Below are 24,175 nucleotides of genomic sequence, written 5' to 3' on the forward strand. Positions count from 1 at the left end.
AAGACCAGGATTGTGGCAGTGCCTTGCCACCACATACATGTAATAAATGTCATCAAGGTCTACACTTGAGGTAGGTGACTTTTAGTTGATTAGACCACAATACAGCTATTTAAGAAGTCATTCTAGAAGTGGACTTGGCTCCACTCTATAAATATTTGTTGACCACCCACCAAATGCCAGGGACTGAGCAAGACTTCCAAGGGCAGCCTGGGATAGTGGCTAGAGACGGGGGGTCGGCCCCAAACCGAAGCAGGTAACGTGAAGTTCGGGACCCGGGAAGCAGGAGCTCGAGGAGGAGTACCCGAGAGAAATACACATGGAGTGTGGGACGTACTCACTGATGAATTCTCGGCAGAAACATGAATTCTTGCAATTTAATAGCATGTGTGGTCAGTGATTTTTTTTTTTTTTTTTGCTTATAAATGGCATGAATACAAGTGAACTTTCATATAATAAAGCATAAGATCCAAGTTAATTATTTGAAACTATAAACCTTTCTGTAATGACACGGTGATCATTGAAACTCTTCTTTGTCCTCCTGGGTCCCTTAGAACTCACTTTCAGCGTGGGCTGCTTGTTGCCAGCTGTTTCTCTTGTCAGCACTGCAAAAGCCATGCCCTCTGTTCCATTACGGCCCCCTTCGAGGGTGACACTGAGCGCCCCGGAATCTGCCTTGGCGCTCACCCAAGGGAAAGCTGGCAGTGGGGGTATAGCCTATCTCTCCATCCGAACCGTGACCTCTCCATGAGGGTCTGTTGCTAGGTAACAAACCACTCCGAAACGCAGAGAACAGTGGTCATGGACTTGCGTACAGTTCTGCAGTTTGGCCTTGGGCTTGGCAAAGGAGGTTCATTGCTGCTTCCGTTGACATCACCGGAACGGTCCAAAGAAGGGCGTCCCTTACGTGGCTGCCACTTGGTACTGTCTGGTAGCCAGGAGCTCAGCTGGGGCTATGGGGAAGCTTCAAGTCCTCCTCCATGCGGCTCACTTGGGTTTGTCACAGCACAGAAGCTAGGTTCCAAGAGGGAGCGGCCTAAGAAACGAAGACAGCAGCCACATGTCTCTGAAAGCCCGGCCTCAGAAGTTATGCCCTGTCACTATTGCCACATTCTGTGTCAAAGCTGATGTGGACCTTGCCTGCCAAACAAAGCCTTGTAAAACTTTAGACGCCACCTCTAACCCTCTGCGATGCTCTTTCTGACTCTCAAAAAAACGCTTGTTCTTTTAAAAATAAGTTCCTATTTTTGTCTTGTGGATTCTCTTTGTTTTTATTATAAATTTTTTTAATGTTTATTTTTGAGACAGAGGGAGACAGAGCATGAACGGGGGAGGGGCAGAGAGAGGGGGAGACACAGAATCGGAAGCAGGCTCCAGGCTCTGAGCCATCAGCCCAGAGCCCGATGCGGGGCTTGAACCCACGGACCGTGAGATCGTGACCTGAGCTGAAGTCGGACGCTTAACCGACTGAGCCACCCAGGCGCCCCATCTTTGTTTTTAAATATAACAGGTTTGATTATCTGGGGTCTGTGATCATTCTGGATTTTAGAAACACGAAGTTATTACCACGAGCCAATCCTACATTTACGAAAGAACCAGAGAAAGCCAAAATTCCACTTGTAAAATCATTTTATTGGTATAAATATACATATGAATAAAATACCTCAGCCTGTAATGTAAGTGAATATTTGTGAAATGTCTTAAAAAGAGTAGTGTTTTGATTTTTTTTACAGGTGTCAAAGTATTCTTAAAATCATACATTAAAAGCTAATATGCAGACAGAAATTATAGGCCTTCAAAAAACATGAATATTCATAAAAACTCATTCCGATCAACTATGTACATGAATCCGGGCACATGGTAAGATCAGCCGTGGGCCTCTTTCACCCTGTTCTTAACTGGGCTCCTGGATGGTATCGTGAAGGTCACCGACCAAACTTACGTGGACAGTTCCACATCAGGAAGGAAGAAGTTCCCCAGGGGAGAACGTAAAAACCACAGCCAAGATCTAATATATATAATTTATACAAATTATTTATTAGTGTGCTCTGTTAATATACTTACAATGTGCAATTTCATACATCAAGAATAAATTGCTCTCTCGAGTCAAGTGCAGATCTGACACGGGTCCATGCAGCGGTACCCCACCATCAGCCGATGGTGATACTCGTGTGAGGATGTGTCCAGGTGCTTGGATTACCTCCCCAAACTCCTCTCGTGGGGCACACTGTCGCTGCCTCCGAGAAATTCCAGTAGGGCCCACGGAATAATTGCTGGCTTTCACTAAAGGCATATGGAGGAATGCTTCGGAATCAAATGCCGAGGGTCGGGAGAAGACGAAACAAATGTACTTTGATTACCAAAAAACCCAAATGGGTCTGTTTCTGTTTTCAAAAGGCAAGTAAAGAAAAGAAGGGAAAGGAAAAGAGCACCGAGAGAAGAACTCAGGAGGAAGCGTTGCCCTTGACTGCTCTCTAACGGCTAACAAAGCCCTGCACTGAGACTTGTGCACCGGGGACCTTTACACAAAAATAAACTCTCTCTCCGCTTCTTCCCCAGAGTCGCTAGATTTGCCGCCTTGGTGGCCGTCTCTACTGGAGGACCACGGCTTCTGTTCTGGATACTCCTGGGCCTGCTGGCCCCAGCTTCTCCTTGAAACTGGAATGGAAAGGGGAAGATGTCATTACGGTTGGTAGGGTACAATCGACGGCCTGACCGATAGTGGGGGGAGATGCAGGGGCCCCGAGGGGCGGGAGGAACTTGCTCAGAAATGACTTACCAGCTACGTTTAGAGACTCGAGGCAGAAATGAGAAACAAACCAACAAAAACAGAAGCAAATCAAAATGAGAAAACACAAAAGCAGGCCATGAGAGGGCAAAGCTCTCACGGCCGTGGTTGAGAATCTGGGGGTGCTACGGACAGGGGAACTGATGGGGGGCCCTCCGACCCCTCACGCACAGCCGTCCCTCGTGCAGCCAAGGCAAAAGGACAGACAGAGCCTGGCAGAGGCGCCGCTGGACAGATGTCCCACCTGATGCCTTCTGCCACCATCTAGACCTGGCTTTCTCTGCTCTGGGGCCACGACACGAGGAAGGACCCAGCAAACCTCAGTTCCTCGCGCTAGGAAGTGAACGGTTCAAAGCCTTGTGAGAACAAATGAATACTGCCTCGGGTGCTGTCAGTCCTCTTGGAACCAGCCTCCAGGTGACAGAACTGTCATCATGGGTGCCCGCTCTGATCCCATATAAACATGAAGGAACCCCCCCCCCCCCCCCCCGCGACTTTGCACAGCCCTGATGGGAGGGGTGGAGAATTACTGGGCTGGAGCCTTTGTTACGTGTCCCGTCGGGCATGCGTGCTTCAGGACTGATACACCTCACAATGCCCTGGCGGGGAGGTCTTGTAAAACGTGGAATTTGGATTTAAATGAGACCTCTCCCTGCAAAGTGCATGTTCTTGACAACTAGATCAGAGCTTCGCGGGTACCGTACCTCAGGGCAATTAAGGCTTATTACATATTACTCACCAAATCTTTTGTATAGATACCACTTAAGCCAAAAATACCAAGCCCCACACTTTGTGTGGCTTGAAAGCAGACAAAAGCTACCTCGTTACTCAGAAGTTCAAATGATCCAACTAGGAACACAGGCCTGGAAAGCGACAGGATCCGGCTGATGCTTCTAATGACCTTGACTTTGGCAATTATGCTAAAAACTCCTCTGGCCAGGAACTGGCTATTCAAATGCTTAATCCATTAAAGAGCGGTTCAGGAAGTAAAAGCTCCTGAAACCTGATAGTTAAAATGCAAACATAATAAAGTATTTCTCTTGCCAATCTGGTTGTGGGGCCAGATTCTGATCTCTAGACAATAAAAATTTAAATGTACTTAATTACATTAAATGGAAACCATCCACCCTTCTCAAGAGGATAAACTTCTCAAATCTCATCGTAAAAATAAGTAATTTTTTAAAAGCCTGACCTCTTTTTGCCTAACGCCTTGGAGCAAATTCTCAGATGGAAGGGAAAAGCAGAAAATATTACAACTGATTTTATTTTTTCGCTTGAGTCATGTAAAAAAATAATAAACGTCCTTTGAAAGTTGTCAACTAATCATGTTTGGGGGCAAAGGTAAATAATTTTCTAAAAATGGCTTGTTCTTTAACACAAAATCTATTTGAGAGTAATCTACAAAGAACTCTCTAAGTTTTCAGCTTCTGCATGTGCTACAACCAGGAGGAAGGGCAGCAGATTTCTCATCATCTCCAAGCCACTTTGCAATAATCTGACCTCAAAGTAGAGCACTGCTAGTGAAATCTTGCTAGGAAAATTTATTCATTCCCTTTTAAAACCAACATGAGCTGTTCCTGTGTATCAAGTGACTCAAAAACAAATTTCCGACGCTACAGGTTCAAAAGAAGAACCCAAAATGGTGATATACTGCTTATTTGACTTCAGAGCAACCACGTTGGCTCTAATTCTTAGATTCAAAAGCTTTCCATTCCGCCAGTATTTTCGCTTCCTCAGAATCCCAGCGCCTCATTCATGGTCTGTGAAATCAGAGGACTCTCTAAAAATGGACACATTCATGCCATCCAAAATGTTTATGTCGCAGGTAAAAACCAAAAGCACCCTGGATGGACCCAGGTCGCTGGAGCGCAGCTAACTGAAATTCAGAGAGATCTCACATAGCGGTCTTCCTGCAGAAAGCAGACCGTCCTTCAATCTGCATCGTTAACAAGTTAACAGACTGGTTTCTGGGTCGGTGACATACACCCAATACGAGTCACGAAGGCACAAATCTTAATGCGTCCAACATAGTCACTGAGAGGAATAATAATATGGCCTTTCTAGAGGCCCCACAAAGCAGTTCACTAAGGCACTGACGCTATTTAAAAATTCACTGATTAAACTCTTGTGGATGTGAGCGGGATCCCGAGACTAGTCCCAGGCTGGCATTTCCTTAGCGTTACAAGGAGGTGCGTGAGTGGACAGGAGACCGAGGCAGGTGAGATCAGGGACCTAAAATCACAACAGTGGCCAATGCACTCGCTCTCCCAGCCTCCCACCTTCTCATTAGTCCAGATCGCTGGTAGGAACAACTTTGTAGGGGGAATGTTCTTTGTTAAGTTAGTTTTCCAGTCCTTAGGCAGCATCTATTTGACTGCATATAATTAGGATGCTAATTACAATTATATTGAAGTAGGTTTGGTCAAGCTCCCACTAACGAATAGTCCCAATAAGATTACGTCTGCTTGAAACTTAAAACTCTAGAAGTTATTCTAAAATATAAGATTCAGGGGGCGCCTGTGTGGCTCAGTTGGTTCAGCATCTGACTCTTGATTTCTGCTCAGGTCACGATCTCACAGTTTGTGGATGTGAGCCCCATCTCAGGCTCTGTGCTGACTGCACAGAGCCTGCTTGGGATTCTCTCTCTTCCTCTCTCCCTGCCCCTCCCCTGCTGGCACGCTCTTTCTCTCTCAAAACAAACAAACAAACAAACAAACAAACAAACATTTACAAAATAAATAAGTGGAATATAAAATTCAGGCTTTTTACTAATTCAGATGAACCTTCTCCTGAGCAGCCTGACTTAATGCTTGACTTTATACAGGATAAAGAAAGTCAGGTTGCCTTACTACACGTCCTCAATGCAAGTATTCACACCGTTAACGTGCTGGGGCGTCTCTGTGTGTCTGTAGATGTGTTTGGTGCCATCCCACAAACCATTAAAATGATAAAAAAAAAAAAGTGCTTAAGTCAACAGGCTATTCAACATAAACACTGTGTGTATACTCACATCCCGTCTACGGTGGCAATGATTGGTGCAGGAAGGATTAAACGTGAAATCTGTCATTCTGGAAGATGATTTGACTTTGCATATATACATGTATCATATACACACAGACACACGTGCTAATTTTAAAGCTTCCGAAATGTGCACATGAATTCGGAATTAGAGATGCATTTGAAAATTTGAGCTCTTCTCCATTTTAAGTCCCACCAACATCCATCTTTCCCACGAGGAAAACGTGAGGACCTTAAAAATAATATTCGGTAGCCAGCCCTGATGTTTTTATACTTTCTGGCAGGAGCCAAAACTGCTGACCAATGGTTAAATTTCTTTTGAAGAACTCATACCGGGGTAGCAGAATCCAGATCTGGTGAAAAAAAGTAGGACACAGCACTGGCTGACAGACCGTAAGCCACAGCCAGATATTTTCCTGGTTATAGGTTGGATTATGGAAGAAGCAAGTGACATATAAAAGACATCTCAGAGTAAGATGGCCCGAACAAACAGGGTACATCATAATATATACAAAGCCAAACCAACTATTTTCTTCAAGAAAACAGGACATACTCTAATGAAAACATCACAGCTTACAATTAAATGCAAGACGGGAAAGGACACGAGATTCAGAAGTTACAGATATTTCCAGTAAAAGAAAGCAAGCATTTTACCTGTCCGGTCAATACTAAAATAGCCACACAATTAAAACAACAACCAGGATAAAAATATGCAGCATGCTTTGAGAACAACAGCTTCTGTTTGTCACACGGATACACGATTTAGGAAAATAAGAAAGCTGTTTTAGCTTACACGAAGCCGCTCCTGAAAGATTTAAAGGAAAGTACACAGCACGGGCTAACAGAATTGCTCTGCTAAATGCCGTTTGTTAACCGGGAACTATTCAGAAAGCAGACTGCTTTGGAATTCTCAAGGATGAAGACAGGCAGGTGGGGGAATCGGCACTAACAAAACAGTATTAAAATATGTGACATAAAATTACTTTAATTGAAGCTCCTGTAAAAACTACTTTTTTGGTTCCTGTTGCTATTTCCAGAAATCAGGGCAGAAAAGCAAACACAAGATGGTCCTGTTTAATTCCATCACACTGATACAGCCCATCGGAGGGAGAGCTGTAAGTCCAAGAGGTCGTGGAAAAATCTGAGCCAGGCACAGAACTTCTTGCCTTCCTACGATCTGGCTTATTCCTGTGGCCAACCTTTCTGTCCTATCTCAAAGCCTTCCTGCAGGACTGGTGCGGTCCTGGGGCTGGTCTCCTTGTGTGTTACATGAAGTGCTTTTTCAGTGGCTTCTGGGAAGAAGGAACACTGTGCTCCATCAAGGTGCTTTGTTAGGTAACCAAGTGATAGAAGTCGACCGACACGATAGTTCAAATGTAAATTTCCCAAATCTAGAAACATCTATGTGACCTTCTCAAAAGGGGCAATACAGAGATAGGGCTTCTGATTTAATACGCTCTACAAATAACCCGGCCTCTCTTCAGAAAACAAATGTCTTAGGTGTTCGTTTATGTGACTTTTCTCTCACTTGAAGATAACAGGTTTTTCTGAAAATATCAGAGAAAATCTCTTAGGAGACTTATTGTAAGCACGTGTCTGTAAACGAGTCTACCACGCAGGAAATCCGGGTGCGTGTGTTCCAACCAAACATTATTTACAAAACCCACAGTGGGTCATCGTGTTCGTTTGTTTCTTACAGGGTCAAACATAGTATTCCTCGGTAGTGTCCGTGACATCACTGGTTTTTATTGATTTTAAATTTTTAATTGAAGTCTGGTTGCCATATAACATTACGTTTGTTTCAGGGAGTCCTTTAAAAAAGTGAAGGGCCAAGTCAGTTGTTTTTTCTCGGGCAGGCGCTACCCGGCCCAACCAGAATGTTCATCTGTGATCTATAGACTTCACTCTGTGCTGTGGGGCGTGTCCTTAACCCCACCAGCTCCACCCCGTTAGCTAGCAAGGTGGGAGGGGGGTGGGGCCAGATCGCCAGGCAGGTCGGAGTGCACAACTCATCCAATGGTACCGGCCAAGAAAGCTGGCCCCAAATGTTGCCCGAGGGAGACAGCAGATGCCTTCTGGCTGATGTTTTGGTTTATAAACCTCTGTCCGGGAAAGTCCTCAAAGACAACAGTTCCCACCGGACGCGCCGTAATGCAGCCGGTTGTGAAGCCATAAGGTGGGTCTCGTAGGAGGTGTGTTATCCGTAACAAGGTGCGGAAGTTTCAGAATGCTTTATCCTTTTGCAAGAAAGAGAAGTTATTCCTATAATCGGGTCACTTCCATTAACTTGCTGTGTGGGGCGCTTTCTCAGAAGGCCGTGACGGGCACGGGGTCGCAGCTAGAATTCTGGGCCACATACTTCATCTTTGGGAGCCTAAATACACTCATGTGTCAACCCCCGACAGAGGTTTACCGGAAGAAAAGTGCCCTGTTTCAAGGGAAAAAGGACTTTAAAGCCATCTCACATATCAGAATATTCTACCTCTTTTTTTTTTCCTTTTATGATACTAAGACTTCCTTTCAAAGATTTTCAAGTCAGATTTATAAAGAAAGTTATTAACCAGCAAGATCAGAAGTGCGGAGTCACAGGAAAGACATTTCCTCTCTGAATCAGCGAGGCTTGCTCTAACATTTCCCACTGGAGTTCAAAGCCAATTTGAAATTAACAGTTTGAAATTGACAAAGCCTTTTTTGTCTCCTGGGACTGTCTTCACCTGAGCAGAACGCGACAGAACTCACCACCGTGTCTCATGGAAGGCAGATGGCAAAAAGCCACGGCCGTAAAATAGAATCAACTGTCCTTAGAGGTTGAGACCCTTAACTGGTACTTTTCCTTTCTCACTGAAGGGTCATAAAAAGTCCAATGAAAGGTCGCGGGCATTTCACTGATCCTTTCCTAAAACAGCGTCAGGTAAGGTGTTAGGCCAATACCTTCTAAAGGCAGAAACCGTGCTCTAAGAATTTCTTCCCCAATCCCAATTACAGTCGAACAGAAGAGTATAGCGAGACCGAGAGAACGGGAGGCATGACCCACATGTAAACCCACATGATCACGAAAACTGGAGAGGACAAATCACCCCGCTCCAGAGTAATTCGATCCTCTTTGGTCGAGTTTGAAAGTTTAGATTTTGAAGTCGATACTTTTTGCCCCAAAGGGAAGGACCATCCTGTTGCCATTTAGAAAACCAACATGGGTTGTAGGAATAATCCCCGAGCCAGTCCCGGGATAGAAGTTACTCGATTAAAGTTTGTTTTTGTTAGTGCCAATTCATAAGCTTTGGGTCAGTGAAGGGATGATAAGCGAAGGCTCTGACCATTTGTTGGCTGTGACTTCCTGTGCCCAACTGCCTTCACCTCCTCTTCTGCAATCGTGGAGTACAGTTTTGAAGATCTTTTCCCTCCACTGGAAGGCTTGCCAGTGTCATGATCTGAATGTCTTTTGTAATAATCTCCTCTTTGCACTACTGAGGAAAAGGGATTCATTTTACCCTTTACATTAGCAAAGACATCGATGTGTCGACATTAATATTAAAGACTGTTAAGAATTAAATATCCGAGAACCCGCCCCACTTAGGCTTTCGGGAACCCACAGCATTGGTCCCGCACACACCATCATCTACAGAATTCAACAGCCAACATTATGGAAATGTGGTGCAAAATGAGGTGAGCTCCGAGTCTGCCCCCAAAAAGGTGCTAACAAAAGGCCCCCGCGGTATCACTTGGATTCCAGGATGGATTAACGAAGATCACATTCACTATGGAATAATCCAGAAGAATCAGAGCCATTTACCTGTTTCAGAAATGAGTTGGGCACGCTAGTCCAAAGGGAGGCACAGAACAAGGAAATGAAGTAACCAGCATGAATAACGTACAAGAAAATAGGAAGGAGCGCATCAGGAACGTTTTCTAAAGAAAAAGACAGGGCTCACAAGTGGCTGCCATCCCCGGGCCGGCGCTGCCGATGAGCTAATAAACGGAAGTCAGAGTCTTAGCACCTTGGACATTTACAGGCTGTTCTCAGACGGCATGTATATTTCAACTCCATTTCAATACCAAGTGACACCACCAGGATGATCTCTGTGCTTAACTTATTGTGGATCCCAGGGGCAAGCTCTACAGTCCCCACCTAGAAAGGTGGGGGCACGAATCATCATCCATGGTGTTTGCTCTCAAGGGGGAACGAGGAAAGGAGTCACACATCTACCCCAGAGCTCGGAAATGTCTGAGGAGCAACTTAGTTTCTCAGGAAAGAACACGGGACTTTTCCAAAGCAGCTAAGGGTATGCCAGTGGCTTCCACTCTTCACCCTCCGTGGCACCCCTTCGTACTCAGGGGGCTGGTGGGTTACTCGAGCCCTTGTTTGTAATCAGATAGGCATCTAGAAAACATCGCTTTTCATAAACGTTAAGCAATCTTCAAAACCTCCTTGTAAGTAAAGACACAAAGCAGTTGCAGAAAGAAGGGGACATGAAGGCAGAGTGGGGGAGGGGCTGGCTCAAGTCGGTCTGACTCGGAGGTTCCTTTTTCGACACCAAGACTCGCGAAGGCTGTGGCTCTAACGCCAGACCCTCTATTTACTCATTCCGTGTAAAGTAACCGTAGGCGCTATCTTTCATGGCTTTGGCTACCCAGTTTGACATGAGTGGTTTATCAGCTTTGGTCAAATCCCTACCTCCTTTTATTTATAGCTAATAGGTGAGGGAAGCTTGGACCCACCAAGTGAATCTGCAGGATGGAGAGGAGAAAGCAGCCAGTGTTATTTTTTTGTTGCTAATCATTTATTTTTATTATTCTCCTAAGTCACAAAGATAGTAGTCAGAAGTACTCTCCATTAACTTCAACACAAGACTTCCATTAATAAAACAGGCCAGTGGAGGAAGATGTCAAAGCCAGAAAGGTCAAGGAATTCTAAAAGCATCAAACATCTAAAATAAAACAAAGGCAGCCTCAAACCATAATGAGGGCCATCTGGTCATGGGTAATGACTCGTGGGGCTCTGGAATTTCTTCATCAGTGGGGCTTAGAGATGGCAATTATACTTTATGGAGGGTAGAACCCAAAAGTCAACAGTGTTTTTAACAGAGCGTGGGAGGTGGGTGACAGAAATGCAGGGGTGCTGAGGCCACCCCCCACTCATAACTTTTGATCTGATTCTGGGAGATGGGCACCCACGTCCCAGGATTATCTTGCTCTGCTCCCAGCAGATTAAGAGGAGCAAAGCTGGCCCAATGATGCCCTGAAAGTGTCCAGGCAGGTGCCTGGGGAATAAGGCATGTCTGACTTCATGACTAAGCGAGTGTAATGAGCTATGAGTCTCCCCCCCCCCCCACCCCCAGGCTGCGGGGGCCGCTTATGAAGCACAGTGATAGTAATTCACAACCAGGGGAAGAGTTCTGGGAAATAATGAGACCTAGAAGCCTGTAAGCGGCACCCAATGAGTCACAAAATATTTAAGGCACTCCGCACCTGCTGGGAGCCAGTTCAGGAGCGCCTAGTGATTACAAAGAAGGTAAACCTTGGGTTGGGATGTCTGCTACGCTTTCATTCTGTGTATACGGTCCTCTGTGAAGATCCAATGTCATCGATAAGGTTGAATCAAGCTTCTGAACTAGGAAACTGCTCTGGTCCCAAAAGTTTAGTCCAAGGAATGCTGATTTAAACTCTAGGATACTCGTCAAGACCAGGGTTAATTCCCTTCTCTTGAAAGGACTCTCCTTGGAGAAAGCTAACAGAAAACATTTCTTACCTTCCTGGGAAAGTGTCCTGGGACTGGGCTGGGGGCTAATCTGCCCATCTCTCTCCTTGTCCGAAGGAACTTTTTTCAGGACAGGTGGGAGAAGAGCAATTTTCGACGAGCCAGGGCTGGATGGGGAGTCCGGGATGTCCTCTAGGGAGACACAAACGCATGAGTCAAGCAGTTGCACAAGCTGGGTTCCTAAAACATAAGCCAGGTTAATCTTGAAATATGAACGGCCAATCACTTTTAAAAAGTATCCTAGAAGTTTTCTGGCCAAGACGGAGTGTCATGTCTCTGCAAGTAACAGCTATGTACAGTAGGGAGAAAAATAACTGAAATTTATAAAAGGTTACAATCTCTAAAACTCACAGACAGATGTGAACTTATGTCGCTGACACGGAATTTCAGTGAGCTGATATCTGAAAAGGACGCTGCCAGTAAGTCAATGTTCCTTTGCCTCAGACACAGAGGCTGTCTGATTTTCTTAAAATACGTGATATTTATAACCCACTGCCTTTACCTGTTGTCCAGTACAGTGGTCACGTCACACGTACACACGTGGACACGTAGGAACACGGGCACACGTACCTATATACACATACTGAGACCACTAAGAATAACTTGGAATCAATGGGCTTTTATTTTTTTTATTTAAAAAAATTTTTTTTTCTTAATGTTTTTATTTATTTTTGAGACAGAGAAAGAGCATGAGCAGGGAAGGGGCAGAGAGAGAGGGAGACACAGAATCGGAAGCAGGCTCCAGGCTCTGAGCCATCAGCACAGAGCCCGATGCGGGACCGAACTCACAGACCGTGAGATCATGACCTGAGCCGAAGTCGGACGCTCAACCGACTGAGCCACCCAGGCGCCCCTCAATGGGCTTTTAGAACCAGAAGGACTTTGGTGACCACTGTACAAATGAAGAGATTAAATGACCCGCTGAGGGAAAATGACAAAACTTCTAGGGTTAGAACTCTAGTCTCTTAATTCTAAAGGCTACTTACTTCACTCTCTCTGAAAGGATTTACTGAACTGCGCCCTTTTCTCCGCCCTATTGCCTGCAAGGTTATTTGAGCTTGGTGTGTGTAGGTGTGCGTGCACGCGCGTGTGCGTGTGTGTACAGAGGGTTCTCTTCAGCCTTCGCCTTCCAATTCAACTCCCCTCCCTGCGTCACTATACACACAGGCTGTCACCTAACACCGCGGAAGACCTCTCCCTGCTTGGGGCGGTCTCTCAGAGCCGAGGAAGGGAAAGGAGGTGGCGTATTTGAAAATGCCTGAATTCTCAAGCGCGACGAAAACAAACGAGTGTGTTAACATAATTCTCGACAGACTAAGTGCTGAGAAATGAACGGACATATTTAACAAATAGAAAACAGAAGCTCCTTGCAACAGAGTATTGGGAATCCGGCTGGTTTTGCATTTGGAATTGGCCGCTGGGGAGCTAAAGTACAAACGAGATCAGGTTCGTTTTAGAACTGTTTCTTTACCGCAGACGAGGGATACACTTTGCTGACGTTTTATTATTATTTTATGCCTTCCCTCTCCCCACTCTATCATGAAGGTATTTTGTGTTGCACCAAGAAATTTTTTGTTCCCTATCATAACTTTGGTCTGCAAAGAGGTTTGAGCAGAATTAGGCAGTCCTAAGTGATCTGCTTCAAGGGGCGGCTGCTGGGGGGTGACCGCAGGGTGTCTCTCCGTGGCTGCTCTTTGGAGACTGTGCACCGGGTTTCTTGAGGGACCAATGGGCTGTGAAGACCGGAGGGCATTAACCAGCTGGCCGCTTGGTGAATGAGAGGCATGTTTGAGGGAAAACGGGAAAGACCCACAAGCAGAATGAGTTTGGACGTCTGCGACCTTATCTTTTCTCATTCTACCCAATCCTCTGCGTGTTGGCGAAGGACTACGATGAGGCGTGCGTCTTACTTTCTAGCGTGCACGCCCGTGGGAGTGGTCACCCCTACAGCTGGGGGTCCTAGGATCCGGCTGCCGCTCACCAGCCGTGCGGCATGCCAAACTTGAGTGTCCCTGGGCCTCACACTCCACATCTGTGGAACGGAGCTGTGGTGAGGACATTAGGAGTTTATCCACATAAAGCACTTAGCACGCGGCCTGGCACAGAGTTAAGATTAGCAGAGATGGGGCGCCCGGGCGGCTCGGCCGGTGAAGCGGCTGACTCGTGATTTCAGCTCAGGTCACGATCTCACGGTTCGCGAGTTCAAGCCCTCCATTGGGCTCTGCGCTGACAGTGCGGAGCCTGCTTGGGATTCTCTCTCTCTCTCTCTCAAAATAAAAAATAAACATTTTTTACAAAAGCATTAGCCGTGATGATGATGGGCATAATCTGACTGTATATCTCTACCTTATTTGCCTAATCATTATGGGGGAAAAAAGTGAAGATGCGATACGGGGTTCAATATATTATCCATTCTATTTTTGCAAATGTTTAAAATTTTTTTTAAATAGACTGTTGGAGAAAAACAAGAAAAAAAAAAAAAACCGTACAGGGAAGAACTAATGCAGGAGAGAATAAGGCAGAGGCCCATCCATTTCTAAGATTTTTAAGCTTCTTCTATCCTTAGGTTTTCTAAACCGGGAGCCAGCAAGCTTTCTCTGTAAAGGCCAAACCTAAGTGTTTCAGGGTCTGCAGGCCAACGGCCTCTGTCACAACTACTCAACTGTGCCACCTTAGCGCAAAAGCTAATACAAACGGCACGGCTGTGTGCCGGTGACACTGTATTTACAAAAACAGGCCCCTGGTTTGCCAAGCCCTGTTCTCAACCCTCAATATTTCACAGAATCTGGGGCGAAAGGAGAGGACCCTACGCTTCCTTATTTGTGTAGACCCCGGAGACGGATCTCAGAAAGCTCAATCAAGCGACTGGGTCAACACAAGACTGTTTCCTCCCATGGCCCTCCCACCTGCCACCCGTATGCAGGGACAGTCTCAGAAACTCTTCAGCCTTTGCCCCTTTTGAAGCCCCTCCCGCGGACCCCCTGTGCCCGCATTCGCCAGTAGCCCCGGGAACCACCTGTGAGTCCCGATCCAGCACCCTCCGGAGGCCAGCCGGGCACGGGGCCCCTCGCTGCCCCGTAAGACCCTTACCAGGCCGCGAGGCGGCTCTTGGTTTCTGCGGGATGGTGGGGCGTGCCGCCAGGCTGGGTTTGGGGGCCTGCGGCAGGGGCTTCGGGCTGGCGGGCGTGTTGGATGAGCTCCGGGGCCTGGAACCCGCGTCCACTTTGGGCTCCGCTTTGGCGTTCTTTTCTGGTGTTCCCAGACCGAAGCGGTTCTCCGGAACACCCGGGTGCGGCTTAGGCACTAAAATAAAAACAGGTACAGAGAGCACGCTTTACGAGCAAAATCAGAGGCGGAAGAAACTGATCACTGGGAGCGAGGAGGGGTCCTGCTCTCGACTGCCACGCCCACTTCTGCTCATGTCTCCTCGCAGGTATTTCGGAACAGAACATGTTGTTCTACATGCTCTTCGAGTCCACTCACGCTGGCGGAAGACGACAACGTTTGCGGGAAAGCAGCGTACTTGGTGGTACCCTTCCCAACACTCCTGACCACCCCCCAGATGCAAGCCTAAGTTCAAGCGTGTCCACGTCCCTACTAACGTCCAGAGGGGACGCGGTGCTCAGTGCGCTAGATCTTTCTCAGGTCTGGCACGAGGAAGGTACAGGTATGACCGCCTGTAGGTGCCTCGGTTCTGGACAAGCATCAGCAGGTAGGGGTCTGGCTGCAAGCCCTCAGTGACGAGGGCTGCGCGACATCCATCACCTCGCATTTAGCGAGAACCGTGACGATGTCACCTCATCTCGCACCCCTGCCCTGTTGCTGCCTGAAGCGTCTAGACCACAGGCGGAAACAAGCTGGTTAAATAACGAGCTACATTCCTGCTCTCACGGCATAAAGATTCTGGGGCTCAGCCCAGGAATCTCAAACAGCAAAGTGAGGTTTCTGACACGCAATTTGTAAGTTACTCTCCGTTTCCACCAGAGGTGCCGTATGATTTGGCTACACCTGCCAACGATATCGGTGCAGAAAGGAAAGAACACTCCCTCGTGTCAACCAAATGGGCCACCTTCCACCTACCGTGTATGGCTTCTTTCTAACGTCAGCCCTGTCCCGCCTCCCCCGCCCCTCCAACGCCCACAGCTGGGGAGTTGCTCTCAAAGAAATCTCCTCCCTTTGGGAAACTGGAAAAGGTGCGCTGTCCAGGCGCGTGGCTGCAGGGGTGGGGACATGCCCCGGGCTGACCTGCGGCAGGTGAGGAAATGTCTTTCGGTGCCAGCTGAGAACCGTGACGCAGAAACCTAGTCTCACGCCCCGTTTTTATTTTTCTCCTGCGAATGACGGGAGGCTCCTGGAACCGGAAGCTGAGCGCCTTTCCCGACGGGGTGACGGCAATCGCCGGACTTACCTGCCCCACCTGCATCCAACCGCTCTGTGCTGCCCAGGCCGGAAGAATCCTGAGACGCTGCATCATTCCCAAGCTTCTAGAAAAGTCAAGCACACGGCCCCCCAAAAGTGCATTTTTGTTTAAAATGTAAGAAAAAGAACAAAGCAGATAATAAACGACAACAAGTAGCGGCCCCTTTACACTGTCACACCGACCGTGTCCAGCCTGTTGCCCTGAGGGCCTCCTCCTGGGACACGGTTCTGAGGAGTAAGTTGTTTTTCTGGGTTTGCAGTCAGGCCTCCGGGGTCCCAAGTGTGGCCAGTTCCCACGGGTGACAGGTGCGTGGGTTCCGGGGAAGCCAGTGGGCTTGCTGATGTCTCCTGTTTCCTGTGGGTTTTTTGTGGAACACCTACGTGTTCTCTGCAGCCCGATGCTCCCAGCAATGGGGCACGGACACTCTGTAAGCTGACAGGACCCTCTCCAAGCTGGGTTCCAACAATCAAGTGTTAAAAGCAGCGGAAACCTTTTCACTCTGACGTACAAAACAGGTGAAAAGGGGCCCAACACGGGCAGGGTCTTCCTTGTCACGGAGCCAGAACCACAGGGACACAGACCGATGGTTCAGGAGGCAGCGGAGGGACAGGCCGGAATTAATTTAAAAAAACCCAAGAACTTCAGGCAAAGGGGTTTGTGACGGCAAAGGTGGGGAAGGTTGTCTCAGCCGGAGCTGTGACTTGTGAGGCTGGGAATCAGCCTCGTGTGGTACAGAAAGTCCCCCTGAGACCGAGGCATTTAGACACAAAAAGTCCCATGTAAAGAAAAGTCTAGTGTTTGCTACCAAGAATCCTACTGACAACGATAATCTGCATCTCCTGTCTAAAAACACAAATAAGGTGGGCGGGTGGAAGGGGGGAGGGCGGGGTAAGGGGCTGAGGATTCTCAGGGCGGCCTGACCTTGGCCTGCCCCTTCCTGCTCCACTCACGTGACCGACAAGCCTGGAGAGGTGTCTGCCGGAAGTTCCTTGCTTTCCGGTATTTCTGATCACATGGGAGAGATTATTTGACACACGGGTGAGACCTGACTCACTGACCGCTTGGCTGCAGCCATACACTCGCCAGGAGCGTGGCTCCCAGGGCGGCAACTGGTGCCGAGCACTTTCTCAGCAAGACCACGGATGTTCCCCTAGCGGAGGCTGGTGTCGGAGAAGCAGCGTGCACACAAGTCCCATGGCTAGAACGGGCATACGGTTTGGCACCTCTACGCAAAAGTGATCCTGAGCACAGGAAGCCCCGTGCCAGGGCTGCAGGAGAGCCCTGGACGCGTCTGCAAGGTGAAGACTAGCCGAGAAGTCCCCCGCCTGGATGAGCAAGGGCGCCCGAACCTTTGAACGGAGAGGTCAGGAGGCGGGGCTTAACCAGTCCCAAAAACCTAGCGCCTCTCCTCGCATCTTATAGCCTCTGGAAGGCACGTCTGTCTGGGCTCAAAAATAAGAAGGTGGGCTATTTAAAGTGGCCAGGACGGAGGACACATTGAAGGAGACACCGCCTCTCAGGCCATGAGTGCCCAGCACCCTGCGTACCTGCAGTTAAAATATAATTCTAGGGGGTGTGCCAGGGTGGCTCAGTCGGTTAAGTGTCCCATTTCGGCTCGGGTCATGATCTCGTGGTTCGTGAGTTCGAACCCGTGTCGGGCTCTGTGCTGACAGCTCGGTGCCTGGAGCCTGCTTCGGATTCTGTGTCTCCTTCTCTCTCTGCCCCTCCCCTGTTCATGCTCTTTCTGTCTCTCTTCTCTCTCTCTCTCAAAAGTAAACATTAAAAAAATGAAAAAGATAAAATATAATCCTAGGGGTGGCTCTTACTGTTTCCTTCCCGGCGTTCCCAGCTAGTCAACACATGTCAAAAATTACTGCATGGAACAAGGAGGAAATACAGAGCAGACAGCTGACCAGGCGGCCCCAGGAGAAAGCGCATGGCCTCTAAGCAGACACCACTTGGTACTCTGCTTTGCTAATGAATGAGAAGTGCGCTGTCCTCATTTTCATGTTCTTTTTCTTTAAATACGTGCATTCAATGTGAACAGTGTCAAGAAACTTATTCAAGAGAAGAGTGAGGACACCGTACTTTTTTTCTTTTTTATCAACCGTCTATTGACCACTGGTGTTTATGCTGCTGACTTCCTCAAGCATACAGTCATGGAATTTTAGGGGAGAATCTTCTTACACTAATTTTTGAAACACTTTTTTATTATTATTCTGATAGAACACCCCTGACTGGTTTGAACTGTAAGTAGAGCCATACCTCATCTTATTGCACTTTGCAGATACTGTTCCGGTTTTTACAGACTTAAGGTTTGCGGTATCACCGCACGGTACAAGGCTATCGGCACCGCTGTTCCAACAGCACTTGCTCACTTCGTGTCCCTGTGCCGCATTTTTTTTTTTACGATATGTCAAACTCTTCCGTTATTGTTATATTTGCCATGGCGACGTGTGCTCAGTGATACCACTCTTGTAACTGTCTGCGGTGCCATGAGCTGCGTCCACGTAAGGCAGCGAACTGATAAATGTACGTGTTCTGACTGTTCCACCAACTGGCCGTCCCCCCGTCTCTCCCCCGTTCCTCAGGTCTCCTTAGTCCCCGAGACACAACGATATTGAAATCAGGCCACTCGATAGTCCTATGACAGCCTCTAAGTGTTCAAGGGGAGGAAGAGTGGGGCATCTCACTTTAAATCGAAAGCTAGACGTGATTAAGCTCAGCGAGAAAGGCATGTTGAGAGCCAGGGCAGGCCGAAAGCTAGGCCTCTTGTGCCAAGCAGCTGCCAAGCTGTGAATGCAAAGAAGTGAAAAATGTAACCCCAGGGGTGCCTGGGAGCTCAGGGAGTTAAGCGTCTGACTCTTGGTTTCGGCTCAGGTCATGATCTCAATGGTTCGTGGGTTCGAGCCCTGCATTGGGTTCGGTACTAACAGCAGAGAGTCTGCTTGGGATTCTCTCTCTGCCCCTTCCTCTGCTTTCTCAAAATAAATAAGTAAACTTGAAAAAAAATGTTAACTCCAATGAACACACGAATGATAAGCCAAACAGCCTTATTGCTGATAAGGAGAGGGTTTGAGTGGTCAGCATAGAAGATCAAACCAGCCCCAACATTCCCTTAAGCCAAAGCCTCATCCAAGGCAAGCCCCTGACTCTCTTCAGTTCTATAAAGGCTGAGAGGGATGAGGCAGCTGCAGAAGCAAAGTCTGAAGCCAATCACGGTCGGATCATGAGGTCGAAGGAGCCGTCTCCACAACAGAAAAGTGCAGAATGAAGCAGCACGTGCCGAAGTGGGAGCTGCAGCGAGTTCTCCAGAAGATCCAGCTAAGAGAGTTAGTGAAGGCGGTTACACCAGAAAACAGATGATTGGTGTAGACCAACAGCCTTCTTCTGGAAGATGCTGCCATGTGGGACTTCTGTGGCCAGAGAGGAGACGTCCATGTCCGGCTTCAAAGCTTCAAAGGACAGGCTGACTCTTGTCAGGGGCCAGTGCGGCTGCTGACTTGAAGTTGACGCCAATGTTACCATTCCAAAAATCCTAAGGCCGTAAGATTGAGGCTGGCCCTACTCTGCCTGTGCTCTAGAAATGAACAACAGAGACGGGATGACGGTGCATCTGTTTATGACGTGGTTTCCTGAACACTTTAGGTCCCCTGTTGAGACCTTCTGCTCAGGAAAAAAAGATTGCTTTCCAAATGGCACTGCTCATTGACAATGAGCCTGGTCACCCAAGAGCCCTGGTGGAGACGCTGTTTTCATGCCTGCCGACACAACACCCATTCTCTGTAGCCCACGGATCAAGGCGTGATTTCAACTTTCACGCCTGATTCACGGGAAGAGGTCGAAACATCAACGCGAACGGGACTCTGGAAGCAGTGGATTCCAACCCTCAGGGACGACTCTGAGGGCCCATCATGACCCAAGCGGGGGAGGTCAGTGCGGGTGTGGTGGAAAGAGCTAGAGAGCTGTGGAGTTAGAGGTGGCGCCTGAAGACGGGACTGAACGGCTGCCGTCTCGTGATCAAACAGACACAGGTGTTGCTCCTGATGGAGGAGCAAAGGAAGTGGTTTGCTGAGCTGGAATCTACTCCCAGTGAACGTGCGGTCAGGACTGTTCAAGTGACAACAAAGGGTTTAGAATAGGACATCGACTGGGTCGCTAAAGCAGCGGCCGGGTTCGAGAGGGCTTACTTCAATTTGAAAGCAGTTGTACTGCGGGTAAGATGCTATCAAACAGCATCGCCTGCTACAGACGGATCATTTGTGAAAGGGAGAGTCCATCGATGTGGCAAACCTGACTGTTGTCCTATTTTAAGAAATCGCCACCCTGATCCGCCAGCAGCCCTCAGCCTGGAGGCAAGACCCCGCACCAGCGAGCTCGGATGACGGTCGGCATGTTTTATCAATAGACTATTTTAAAATGAAGACGTGTCCGTTGTGATTTTAGACATAACTCTAGTACACGCCGCATAGCCTACAGTATCGCGTAAACATAACCTTCTATGTACTGGGAAACCCAAAACCTCACTTGACTCGCTTTACTGCGATATTCGCTTCATCGTGTCGGTCCGGAACCGAACCCTCGATATCTCTGGGGTCCACTGTATGAAGGATTTCTATTATTGGTGGTGTTTAAAAAGACACTAGATGGCGCTACGAGGTCATTACTATAAGCCTCCAACAACTAAGACTTCTAAAACCATAGGAATTTTGTCGCTCTGAGTCAATTTATGCATCAAATCCAAAGCACATGGAAAAAACCCTCTAGCATCTCCCCATCTTTCTACCAAAAAGCAGCTGTTCATCAATGAAAAACAGTGATAAAATAAACAGCTCGTTAGTGAAAACAGCATGTTCATCGTTGTAAGGAAATTCTATGAAACAGATTGCAATTTAAACACTTCCTTGGGCGTCTGACTTGCCAAAGATGCGGTCACAGAATTCTGACTAGTGCCTGCCTTGCTGAATTAGCAGAATGCAGTTACATGGTCCCCTCTGCAGCCCTCTCCACCTTCTGTAAGGGGCAGTGAGCGAGGTGGGAGAGATCCATCACTAGGAAACCGCGGGATAACCACAGTGCCGGTGGAGGGCTATGGTGAACAGGTGTAAGATCCCGTGCGATGCAGGATTTAATGAAAACAAAAAATCAGTTAAGTAATATAAAACAGCCTCCGCACTCTGGTATATAATACAGTTGGAAGAACTTTCTAAAACTCAATGGTTCGTTGGGGCGAACTGTTTCATTCTGACACTTCAAGGAAAATGGATGTGCGATTTTCCTTTCTTGGGGAAACCCAGTCACATCAAAGAAAGAGCTCGGGATAACGCACAAAACCCAGAACCCGGGTTCACGTGGGCATGTGCGTCTCCGTGACCACAATAAACCTGCAATCTTTCCAGTAGCTGCAGGAGAAAAGAGAGAGAAGAGGGGAAGAGAAAAACCCACAATGTATATTTTAAAAGACGTTCGAAGAGTAAATGATGCTCTGAGCCAGAGTTTGGGGGGTCCTGGCCATTTTTAAACGATCAAGTTTTTCTCCAGAGCAAACGACAACATATCTCAATGGTCAAGTACCCAATCAAAACTAACAGAATACCTTGCCTTTCTTTTCTTCTGGCTTGCAAATCTGGAGTACAGCGGGGAATTTTAGGCTTGGAAAAGGGAACGAATTATGAAAAAAACTGAAAAGCAGATCTACCTTTATATAATTAGAATCTGGTTTCAGTATTTAAAACTTTTTTTTTTTTCGTATTTATTTTTGAGAGAAAGAAACACAGTGTGAGTTGGGGAGGGGCAGAGAAAGAGGGAGACACAGAATCCAAAGCAGGCTCCGGGCTCCGGGCCGTCAGCACAGAGCCCGACGGGGGTCTCTAACTCGGGACTGGCGAGATCATGACCTAGGCTGAAGTTGAACACTTAACTGACAGCCACCCAAGTGCCCTAGATGCTTTTTTTATTTTTAAGTGGTCTCTACACCTGACATGGGGCTTGAACTCACAACCCTGAGATCAGGAGTTGCACGTTTGGACGACTGAGCCAGTCAGGCACCACCCCCGGTTTCAGTCTTTTTATCTGCTTCTGTCAGTTCTACTCTGGTCACCCTGGGGTCTCTGCCTGGACTCAACAGACTCCGTCTCCTCCCCAGATTTGAGCATTTTCCCGGAACAGGGGTCCATGCTTCTGACTTGCACAGGAAGCACCTCGGCAGGGGGAGGAAAGGCCGCAGACTCTCGGCCAAGGACTTCCCTCCAAGCACTGTGGCCTCAGGAGAGACGGCCCCTGTCCCCGAGGGGAGCACGGCCATGCCTCGGCGCCCTGTGCTCTTTTGGAAAAAGCCTTTTGTTCTGGGATCTGTATGCAACCGGACAGGCTGGTTCTGCACCCCCCTCGCCCATAAACGCCGAGTGGGGCACCACCCCGGAGACGCCCCCGCGGAAGGAACGCGCCCTCACCTTCTGCGCCCAGGCGGCTCTCCTCTCCTGTTTGGCCTTCATCTCCGCCAGCAGACCGCTGCCCATCACCTGCACCCCGTACCTCCGCCCGGCCTGTGGGCTGCCCTTGCTGTCACTCCGGTCCGCCTTCCCCACGTCTTCCCCTGGACTTTCCTCGACGGGGTCGGGTGTTTTCATCTCCTCCAGCCGCTCAGAACTGCCATTGTGCTCCGCTGGCTTCGCGTCCTTCCTGGGCGTGTCCGAGGCCGGACTCCGGATGGCCCCTTTGGGCGACGAGGGCTCGTCCGTCATCAGGACCGTCGGGGGCCGCTCCGTTTTGGACCGGGATTTGATTAAATTGAGAAAGCCGCTTTTCCGAGAATCTCGCTTTTTCTTTTCGTCTCCTCCTTCGCCAAGCTCATGGGACTCGGAGCCTCTTGCCGATCGCCTGCGATTCAAAAGAACAGATCCTGTGGGTTCTGCTGTAATTACAGTTCTAGCAAGAATCCGTCAAGACACAAATATGGAGCTTGCGGCCTATAGGGCGACCATCACGAAGCATTTCAAAATTTTCATTTGAGTCACTGCACTTGGTAAACAGAAGTGTGGAATGTTGTCATCTTGGTCACAGGGTGGGGGACTGAGGTTCCACCAAAGAAGAAGGTGTAGGTGGTGGGACTATTAGCAGAATGAGGTGTTCCAGCACGAGCAGGGGAGGGGCAGAGAGAGAGGGAGACACAATCTGAAGCAGGTTCCAGGCTCTGAGCTGTCAGCACAGAGCCCGACGCGGGGCTTGAACTCATGAACCGTGAGATCATGACCTGAGCCAAAGTCGGATGCTCAATGGGCTGAGCCACCCAGGCGCCCCTAGGTGTTTCTGTATTTAAATGCTCTGCTCACTTGCCTATTTATTCTACTTGTAAGAACTTTCAGAAGCTGGCTCCTCAAAGACTGAGGTGGGCAACAGCCTTATTTAATTTGGTGCCAGAAAGGGCAAGATTCCCCCCAGAAGCACCTGAAATCCTTGCACAATCACTAGATCTCACACCTGAGATCCCACCCTCAGTGCTCCACCCAAAGATGCGGGTCCTCGCTTAAATGGAATACCACCGAAAGAGGTAACAGAGACCGTGAGCTTTGGGAGAGAGTTGTAACCAAGAGAACATTCAGCACCGGGGGACTGGATGGGAAAAGAGTGAGTGAGATGGGCCAAGGGGGAGGTCTCACTGCCGCCTTTCGCTTACAGCTGGCAGACCCAATCCCCTTTAGCTCCTCTGAGTCTCCAGCGATCACAGCCAAAGATTTAAAGAAAAAGAAAAAAAAAAAAGGCAAAAGCCCCAGAGGGGAGGAAAGGCAAAACCAACAAACTTTGGAAGCCAAGAGAGTTGTGAGTGACAAGGGACGTAAGAGACTTGGGGCAGACGACCTCTGGAGCAACGAGAGGGGTGACGAGAGGTGGAGGGGTTTGCGCGGGGCTCCAAGCACCTCTGGGAACAGAAGGAAGGGGAGGCCCCGGAGAGGGAGAGACACAGAAGCCCACTCGCCAAGCCCTCAGACCCTCCCCCCACACCAGAGACCACAAGGGCCCCTTGGCGCCCAAGTTTCCCTGCCGGGGAGGGTGAGGGACGGACAGCAGGACGGCCGAAGAATGCGTGCTGTCGTGAGAACACGAGGCTCAGGTAGAGGGTGGCGGACCGTGGCACCCAAGACCTGCATCTCTGGCACATGGATCACTTCAGGCTGATTAAGAAAGAGCAGATGCTGCA

At 48.5% G+C, this 24,175-nt stretch overlaps 1 protein-coding gene across 15 annotated transcripts in view; it reads right to left on the minus strand.

Annotated features, from left to right (window-relative positions):
- Positions 1-1,608: 1,608 nt before the first annotated feature.
- CARMIL1 (capping protein regulator and myosin 1 linker 1) overlaps positions 1,609-24,175 on the minus strand; it is a 311,455-nt gene continuing 288,888 nt past the window's right edge. For 5 of the 15 annotated variants that reach the window (XM_043590670.1, XM_043590668.1, XM_043590664.1 and 2 more), the window contains 6 exons: positions 22,431-22,857; positions 15,967-16,042; positions 14,649-14,861; positions 11,550-11,690; positions 9,594-9,709; positions 1,609-2,655 (listed from right to left, as the gene is read on the minus strand). In XM_043590670.1, the coding sequence (XP_043446605.1) occupies positions 2,479-2,655; positions 9,594-9,709; positions 11,550-11,690; positions 14,649-14,861; positions 15,967-16,042; positions 22,431-22,857 (1,150 nt within the window). In that variant the 3' untranslated portion in view covers positions 1,609-2,478. Of the gene's footprint in view, positions 2,656-9,117; positions 9,268-9,593; positions 9,710-11,549; positions 11,691-14,648; positions 14,862-15,966; positions 16,043-22,430; positions 22,858-24,175 lie in introns of those variants that run through there. The other 10 variants (XM_043590676.1, XM_043590675.1, XM_043590674.1 and 7 more) reach the window with 6 other exon arrangements.

This window comes from Prionailurus bengalensis, chromosome B2, assembly GCF_016509475.1.
Source record: "Prionailurus bengalensis isolate Pbe53 chromosome B2, Fcat_Pben_1.1_paternal_pri, whole genome shotgun sequence".
Taxonomy (NCBI): domain Eukaryota; kingdom Metazoa; phylum Chordata; class Mammalia; order Carnivora; family Felidae; genus Prionailurus; species Prionailurus bengalensis.